The sequence below is a fragment of the Neophocaena asiaeorientalis genome, unplaced genomic scaffold (assembly GCF_003031525.2).
Source record: "Neophocaena asiaeorientalis asiaeorientalis breed wild unplaced genomic scaffold, Neophocaena_asiaeorientalis_V1.1 scaffold240, whole genome shotgun sequence".
Lineage (NCBI taxonomy): Eukaryota > Metazoa > Chordata > Mammalia > Artiodactyla > Phocoenidae > Neophocaena > Neophocaena asiaeorientalis.
The window spans coordinates 1,111,256-1,120,669 of NW_020185331.1; the positions used below are offsets into that span (position 1 = coordinate 1,111,256).

Here is a 9,414-nt window from a genome sequence, read left to right on the forward strand (position 1 = left end):
TGCCTACTATGACACAGCTGCTGAAGAGCGGGGCTGAGTCAAACTGAGTCACTGAGCAGCCTTCCCCTGCAGCCCGTGTGAGAAGGTGCTGGGCAGGACAGGTGCCCCTGGGGCTGGTTAGCAGAGCTGGGCTGTACCCAGAAAGGTTTCCTTGTGGGAAAGGGCTCCAAGCCTGGGGAAGATAAGACTGAGGGCAGAACCAGGAGGGCCACTTAATTAACTGAACCCCCATCTGCTCAAAACACCCCATTTTACAACTACCAAATACACTGCTATGAAACCCTATTGTCTTTCCCTAGGCCACAGCTCAAGACTGGGTCAGTCTCAAAGGAGAAAATAGGCAGGCTCTGTCACCATTCTTCAGACACAAAAAAATCAGAAAATTCACCTCCCTCCACCCTCCTCCAGATACAGCAAATCGCTTGGCCTCTGCCCTCCAGCCTAGAAAGTTTCTGGACTATGTTCTTATTCCACAAAGGGCGTGAAAGCCCACCTAGCACGTTTTTAAAAACCTGGACTGAATTTTCTGATCTTGTGGAACATCGACCCAGAAGCACTCATCGACTGCAGCTCCACCGGTCTCCATCTCACACCTCGACCCCAAAGTCCCCTCTCCATCACGACTTCATTATGAAAGGTGTCCCCTCTGTGCTTTTCCCCCCACCTTCCACCAAAAAGCCAAAGCATGCTCCAAAACAAAAACCAAATTTATTCAGCAGACACTTTAATTAAGAAATCCTATAAATCAGGACCACCACAATTTCAGACACTCCGGTACGAAGTGTACGTCAATAGCTACATCTGGAGGATGAACAAGCCATTGAATCTTTTTAAAAAATTAGTTTAGCTCCTTTACAGTTTGGGGGTGGCACCTTACTTAAAGCACCGTCAAGTTTCATACGGGTAAAGCCTGCGGTTTCTCCTCTTGGAGAGTCCCATTTAAAAAACGGTTTCGGTCACTCACAAAGAGCTGGTGGCAGAAGGAAACTGAGGGGTGAAGACCCACGAAAGCTCAGGCCTATGGCTCCACAGAGGGCCAGAACAGAGCAGAAAAACAGCCGGGGTCTCATCCATGCAGTGAAGACATCAGAAAGGGTGGAATAAGAAAGGCCAGCCGGGAGGACAGGAAAGAGACCTAAGACATTGTTTATGCCTGTTTCTGAGAAAGCTCATGGCACGGCCAAGAGTGGCCTCACGGGAGGAGGAGGAGCCCTGGACAGAAGGAGAGAACAGAGAAAAAAAAATAACTCTCCTCGCACAGCCCTCTCCACCTGTGTGTCCTCTGGAGACTCTAGGAGGTGGCGAAGCACAGACAGGGCTCTTCTTGGAGCAAGAGAAAAAAGACACAGCGGTCAGTTAGCTCTCCCAGGAAGCCCACAACCTTCGGTCCAAGCACACCGTGACCTTGAAACACAGGTGGCAAGGTCAAGTCATTTAAAAGTCCACATCCACCTCGACCCACCTTCAAAATTCTCCACCTCCCTACCCCCGACAACTGGAGCTCACATCTCCCACCTCGACCAGTCACCGATGTGATGGGAGAAAGGGGGCGCGCGATGCCAACACACCCACCACCACGCTTTTACATTCTTCTTCCCTCCGGAATTTCTTTGCACAGCAACTGTAGCACCATTTTCACTAAGTTCCTCCACCGGAAAATAAAATGTATTCGTGTCATCAGTTTTCAAGTATTCTTACAAAGCCCTCGCGATTCTCGCCCCTTGGAGACGTATCTTTAAACAATCCAAGCACACGACACCCCCAAGGGTTAAGTCAGGTACAAGTTGATGCAAATAGCTGCCATAGTTCTCCCAGTTTTATCCCAGGTTCCTGTCCCCGAGGTGGCCGGGGAAATTCTCACGCGACACGTACGCGCCCTGGCCCGTGCATTTCTCCACGCTCAAGTTTTCGCCTACAGCCTCGCCGGGGCGGGTAACTTCTCGGCTTGAGGTCTCTCCCCACTAGCCTCCTTGCAGCCTAGGCGGTCGCTCCCAGGACGGCAACGGCGGCTTCAGCTCAAGGTTGGGGAAGGCACAGGACGCCGTTGGGTCCCCGCAGCGGCTTCTTCCTCCTCCAGGGGCCCTGGGTCAGTGCAAGGCGCCGGAGGGCTGAAGGGCGACAGGGTCCGGTCGGCTGCGGCTGCCCCCGGGTCCGGGGGGTGCCGCGGGGCCCGTGGCTGCCACCGCGGCGACGGCTCGCTGGAGCCTCCGCACGGCCTCCTTGATGAGGTTCCCCGAGAGCACCAGCTGCTGCAGGAGCCTGTGCGGGTCGTCGTCGTTGGCGCGCGCCCCGGCTGGGGGCCATCGTCGCTGTTGCAGGCGGCGGGAGGCGACAGCGCCCCGCAGCCATCCTCGCCGGCACGGCCCGGGCAGCGCGCTGGGGCTTGCGGCGAGCTATCCGACGCTTCCTCCCTCCCCACGTGTCAGCAAGACTTGGGCGGCCCTGCTCCCCCTCCCGCGCACCCGCAGTCAGCGGGGCCCGGGAGTGGTGGGGGAGGGGCAGGCCCTGCGACCAGCTGGCTTGGGAGGGAGCCTAGTCCACAAGCGCTACGACCCAGCGCGAGAGAAAGACGCGCCACCGCCTGGCTAAAGAAGAGCTGACTTTGTTCATTAAGAAAAAAAAAAAAAAAAAAAAGCCGCGCGGCCAGTAAAAGATTTAAAAAGAAATATAGGGCGATGAAAAATACCTCTCTAATCATAGGATTCAAACATGGTTCACATATTAAAAGTTTTTCTTTTCCAGCCTTTTTCTATAAAAGTGTTATACAAACAGCCACTCGTATACAACGTTATACACTTTTCCACTAGCATTATCCCGTAAACGGTGTTCGTGTTATTGCATGCGCCTTGAGAACATGTAATGATTACGCAAGTTTCCATTAAGTGGCTGTACCATAACTTACTAAATAATTCCTTTAACGTTTGCGGTTTACCTCATTTCACCGTTGTAAATAAGTGCGTGACTAACATTTTTGTGTGTAAAACTTTTTCCGTGTTGATTCTTTCCTAAGAACATATTCCTAGGAATGGGAATTCAGGTCAAAGGATATGGATATTTTAAAGTTTCTGATAAATGTACCAAATTGCTTTCCAACAGTTGGGTAAATTTACTCTCTCATCATTCATGTGTAAGCATACATTATTCGTTGCGCCTTCACTGGTATTAATACTTGAGTATTATAGTTATTTTTCTGATTTTGTAGGTGAAATGGATCTCATTTCAGTATTTATTTCTTTGCCTTTAGTTAGGTAGAGTAGTTTTCTAAATGTTTGTTAACCAACTGTACTTCCTTTTTTTGTGAATAGTTCTCTAATAAGTTTTTCCTATTGATTTTTTTCTTTTGTATTTGCATGACTCCTCTACATGCCAGTTCACTCTTTTCTTTCATATTTTGCTGTGAATATTTCTTCGGGTTTTGTTGGCCCCGTGTTTTTTTTTTTTACTAAAACTTAAAATTTAATATAGTCAAATCTACATAAAGTACCTTCCTTTGAAACTTCTAACACAATGCTAAATTTAGTCTTCTTTCCTCCAGAAAGTTATTAAATATTACGTTCTATTTTCCTGAGATTTTTCTAGTGCCTTGATTTTTTTCAAATCCATCTGGATTCATTTTGGTCACTGGTGCAGGGAGATGATACGATTTTTTTCCCACCACAGAGCTTGTCAGGCAGGGCTGTAGTTCTTCAGGACAGAGGTGTTTGGGAACTGTAAACACAAGCTCTGCCCTGAGCAGCTCCCAGCTGCTGGTTAAGCCGAAGGTTCTTAAGGACTGGGTGGGGCTGGGAATATTATGATCAGTCTGTGTGCGAAGTCGAGAAAAACCTTGAACAGGTTGTACCAAGACCTAAAGAGATTCACGTCTCATTCCTGCCGCGTTTGGGTGTGTGGCTCCTGGCAAATCAGTTTACAAGCGAAAACACATGTAAAATGGAAAAAATAATCCCAGCCCTGCCTCCCTCTGAGGATTGCTTTCAGGATCAAATAAGATAATGGGAGCAGGCTTTGTCAGGCATTACACAAATGTAACGTGGGATTAGGTCCAATGGTTTACTCACAGAGGCCTGGCTTAATTCCAGCGATTCCCTGAGGGAATCAGCTAATATATTCATGATAAAGTTTCCCCCTTACAGCCCACTAAGTAAAACGTACCCCCAAGGCATTACTTCCTTGAACCTGCCTTGTCCCTGAATTCTGCCCCGGGACCACCCTGACCTGGGATTGATTAAGGCCTTCTTGAAGTCAGCCCAAAGGCTCCCAAATCCCAAGGTATGACCCCCTACAACTAGTTCTGCAGGTTTTGCTGACAGATCCTTTCCCAACAAGCAGCCTTCCTCCTGCATCTCTGTGGAGGGCTCTTCACACGCTTTACTGATGAGGACTGAAAGCCATTTCCTCCAGAGAGGGTGATTTTCATTTTCATTCTGATGGTACTTACTGGAGAATTTCAAGGGGAATGAAAATTAGGGGAGGGCTTATGGATTTCAGCAGAGTTAAATAAATGGGATTTTTTTTTTTCTCCTCTCTGTAAGATGATGCCTGCCAGTAAGCAGAGAAAAGCAGTTTTATGCTCCATTGACTTTAAACATTAATGGAGCTGGTGTAGCTATTGTCTCTAACCCAGCATCCCTGGAAGTCGTTTTTCTTTTCTTGTCAGGGTAATTCCCATAGTGTTCTTAGTACTAAAGGAAATGGAGCTGAGATGGCATTCTTTTAAAAATCTTCCCTTTGTAATGTTGCTTTTGTGTGGAGATTGCTATGTAAATATGCCGGGACTTGGATATTATACTATTCATTATAAAGATGAATTCATTACAAAAGACCAGTTCCTTTTTCTGGGGGCACTTCTCTGGAGAGCTCTGAGAGGAAAGTGCTGTGTGCTGGACCAGTGGGAGGCAGAGAAATGCCCTGAATTAGGAATCAAAATACATGATGCTAGAGAGGCTCAGATGCAATTAAAAGTAATGAGAGGGTATCAGAAAGGGAAGCGATGAGAGCTATGTGCCTGGCACGCTGGGCACCTGCCTGGAAAGAGACATGGAGGGTATTCAGCATCACCCGTGGAAGGACACAGAATTCAAGGATTTTCTGAACTTGTTTGGACTGCATTGAAATTCTTCGCAAGGAGTTTGCTTTCCACCTGGACTTTGTTTTCAGTAACCTGTACTCAGACACACCAGCGGGGATGAAGAGATAGACTCTAGGCTTGGAACTCCACCTGCATCCAGCCATGTCATCCTTCTGTGCCTCAGATCCTGAATCTGTAAAATGGAGGGTGATCCTTTCTTTACAAAATTGTTATATTACATAAGAATATGTATGGGGGGCTTCCCTGGTGGCGCAGTGGTTGAGAGTCCGCCTGCCGATGCAGGGGACGCAGGCTTGTACCCCAATCTGGGAAGATCCCACATGCCGCGAAGCGGCTGGGCCCGTGAGCCATGGCCGCTGAGCCTGCGCGTCCGGAGCCTGTGCTCAGCAATGGGAGAGGCCACAACAGTGAGAGGCCCGCGTACCGCAAAAAAAAAAAAAAAAAAAAAAAAAAAAAATAAATGTATGGGAAGACTTATCACATGACCTTGGCAGGGGTGATGTTGGAGTGAAGCTCTGAGAAGCAGAAATAGTGATGTGTAAGCCTAAAAAAAGGGGAATTCTATGCTGTGGTCCATGAACAGATGAATAAACAAGCTGGGGTATAGCCATGCAATGGAATATTACTCAGCCATAAAAAGAAATGAAGTGCCGATGTGCTACAACACGATGCTCAAAAACATGCTAGGTGAGAGAAGCCAGAAACACAAGGTCATGCATGTGAAAATATCCAGAATAAGTAAACCCATAGAGGCAGAAAGTAGATCGGTGGTTGCTTAGCTCTGGGGAGCGAGAATGGTGGTGGCGGGGGAATGACTGCTAAAGGGTACGAGGTTTCCTTTTGGAGTGCTGAAAATGTTTTGGAGCTTGATAGCGGTGGTGGTTGCACAGTGCTGTGGGTGTACTAAATGTCACTGAATTGTACACTTTAAAATGGCTAATTTTATGCATGTGAATTTCACCTCAGTAAGAAAAATTCTATGCTGTATCTGGTATTTGATCTAGTTCTTTCTTTTTCTATAATTGTAACAGCAATCTATTTGGGGACGTGAAGTCATCGCAACTTCACCATGCTTCCAGTGCAGGTCGCCGCTGTTTTTCGACTTTGAAGTCACATTGAAGATATCAGGTCAGCTGATTCCCTCACTCCTGTTGCATGATTTTCTGGCCAAGGTGAACTGGGTCTTTGTCTTCCCTCGGTAAGGACGCAAAGGCTAGTCCAGAGGCAGCCAGGGGACCACGGTGGGCCTGATAAAGATCTTCAGTCATCCTTCCCATCCCAAAGTTTTCTCCTGGTTACCTGCTTCTCTCCTTTGTGCTAAGGGTGTTGGTTGGGAAAGTGGATACAGTACAGTGCCTAAAGGGAAAGGGGTTATTTTTAATAAAATTACGACCTAGGTAATCATGATTAGAATTTGCCTTGGAAAAAACTGTAGGTTCAGATCACAGATCATTGGTCGCCAAAGGTTCAGTTGGTGGAGCGGAGGCTATGACTACAAAGACGAGCACGGGAGTTTTGGGGGGCAATGGGGGGGCGATGGAATTGCTCAGTGTCCTGACTGTGGTAATGGTTACACACATCTACACCGGTGTTAAAACTCAGAACTGTACAACAAAACAAACTGTAAACACACACACCATATATTAATTATGGTGGCAGTGCATGGGTGTATATATTTGTCAAAACTCAATGGACCCTTCGGACTTCCCTGGTGGTCCAGTGGTAGAGAATCTGTCTTGCAATGCAGGGGACGCGGGTTTGATCCCTGGTCAGGGAACTAAGATCCCACATGCCGTGGGGCAACTAAGCCTGCGTGCCACAACTACTGAGTCCGCGCACCTCAACTAGAGAGCCCACATGCCGCAAACTACAGAGCCCACATGCCCTGGAGCCCTCGTGCCGCAACTAGAGTGAAGCCTGTGCCACGATGAAATATCCCACATGCCGCAACTAAGACCCGACGCAGCCAAAAAAATAAATTAAATAAATAAATGTTTTTAAAAACCTTAAAAAAAACTCAATGGAGGAGCTTCCCTGGTGGCGCAGTGGTTGGGAGTCCGCTTGCCGATGCAGGGGACACGGGTTCGTGCCCCAGTCCAGGAAGATCCCACATGCCGCGGAGCGGCTGGGCCCGTGAGCCATGGCCGCTGAGCCTGCGCGTCTGGAGCCTGTGCTCCGCAACGGGAGAGGCCACAACAGTGAGAGGCCCACGTACTGGAAAAAAAAAAAGAAAAAAACCTCAATGGACACTTAAAATGGGTAAATTAATTATATGTGAAATATAACCGCAATAAAGTTGATTATCAAAAATTTGCCTTCGGGGCGACTTCCCTGGTGGCGCAGCGGTTAGGAATCCGCCTGCCAATTCCGGGGACATGGGTTTGATCCCTGGTCTGGGAAGATCCCACATGTCGCAGAGTAACTAAGCCCATGGGCCACAAGTGCTGACCCCATGTGCGACAACTACTGAAGCCCGCGTGCCTAGAGCCCGTGCTCCGCAACAAGAGAAGCCACCACAATGAGAAGCCCGTGCACCACAACGAAGAGTAGCCCCCGCTCACCGCAACTAGAGAAAACGCACGCACAGCAATGAAGACCCAACACAGCCAAAAATAAATTAATAAATATTTTAAAAATTGCCTTGGAACATGAAAGACATATGCTCTTTAAGTTCTCTATAAGTCACATCATAAGGGAAAGTAGGAAAGATGACAAATGGGCTGCTGGTTGTGTGACAGACCAGGCCTCATAGGGCGCGGGCAGTCCTGGCAGGGTCACCACAGCCTGGAGCTCAGCTTGGGAGGCTGTAACCTCCCCCCATTCGCTTCAAGTAGGCCATTCTGGATTTTCCTCCTGGAGTAACTTTGCTTCTGGTTTCTTGGGGGAGGGAAGGCACAGGTGAGTCCAGCATCTACAGACCCTGACACACAAGTGCACTGAGAACTTCTCTTTCCTGCTTCAGACTCGTGCAGGAAAACACCAGACCTCCTTGGAGACAGTGCTGGTCTCCTCCTCAGAAAAAGCACATGACTTCATTTGGGAAAACATAAGCCCATTTGGAAATACAGACTTGAGAACATTGTCTAAATTCATTCTTACCCGTCACAGGCCTGTGCCCCTAGGTCTAGTGAGCTGTCCAGGGCCCACAGCCTTCTGGTCCTGACCAACTTTAGAGGGGGCACCACATTGGGAGTTGGGTGACTTGGGTAGTAGTCTTGGTTCCTCCAGTACCTGGATGCTGGGGACAGCAGTCCCAGCTCTGGGCCTCATGGTCCCATTTGCAAAGCAAGCGGTTTGGACTCAACTCCTGGAGGCTGCCCTGGCTCTAGGATGCTGCGTGAGCAGCTCAGCTGTGATATCCAGGCCCATAATCTCTAACGCTTCCTTGTACTACTCCTGCAAAATTAGGATGGCCAGCAGCTAGTGCTGAAAAAACTGACAAGGGCATTGGGAGACTTTGTGCTTTTTACTCTGTTTCCAATTCTGTAAAATGGACATAATAAAACCATCTAATTTAGGAGCTGTTCTAAGCAGAGAAGGAGGAGCCAGCTGCACCTGGTGCTCAGCTTGACAGCCCCAAGTAAACCACGGCCCCTCCCTCTTAATCCAGGCCCTGTGAATGTACACTTTTAGAAACCTATTAGCCTTGATTTGGGGTTCATTCTTTTCTCTCTACTACTATGTGGTTTTAATATTTTCTTTTCTAGCAGTCTTGCCATATATTTGGCTTTTATTATATAAATCTGTGGATACAGATGGACTATACATTTAAGTAAAATAAAATTGCTGTCTCCCCCAAAGAACAAACAAACCTTCAAGGTTAAATTAGATAAGAATTTAGGTAATAATTCCTAACATTTATCTGTAGTTATTATTGTGCCATGTACTGAGCTTAATGTCTTACACATACATTTTATTTTATCCTCAAAACAAATGTGTGAGTTAGATATGATCATCTCTATAGTATAATATAGAGATCTATAATATAGAGAGGATATTCTCTCTAGGGAAACTGAGGCACAGAGAAGTAAAGTAACCAGCCCAAGGTTACACAGCTAGCAAGTGGGGGACTGGCCTTTGGGTGACCGACCATCCCAATTTGCCTGGGACCCTCCTGGTTTTAGCCCTGAAAGCCTGCTGTCCTGGGAAATTGCCCTAATCCCAGGCCAACCAGGATAGCTGGTCGCCGTAGCTCAGTGGTCCTCAACACTGAGGGCAACGTGGCTCCTCAAGGGACGTTCTGCAATGGTAGTTGTTATAGTAATGGTAGTTATTACTATTTGTATTACTATTACTATCACATATAATTTTTTAACTTCTCATCC

General features: G+C 47.6%; 1 protein-coding gene across 1 annotated transcript; it reads right to left on the reverse strand.

Annotated features, from left to right (window-relative positions):
- Nucleotides 1-689: 689 nt before the first annotated feature.
- Nucleotides 690-8,359, reverse strand: LOC112392931 (GSK-3-binding protein FRAT2-like). Its single transcript, XM_024734827.1, has 2 exons — nucleotides 8,321-8,359; nucleotides 690-2,393 (listed from the first exon to the last, which is right to left on the reverse strand). Exons 1-2 carry the CDS (start codon nucleotides 8,357-8,359, stop codon nucleotides 2,088-2,090), a joined length of 345 nt encoding a protein of 114 aa, XP_024590595.1. The 3' UTR covers nucleotides 690-2,087.
- Nucleotides 8,360-9,414: the final 1,055 nt, after the last annotated feature.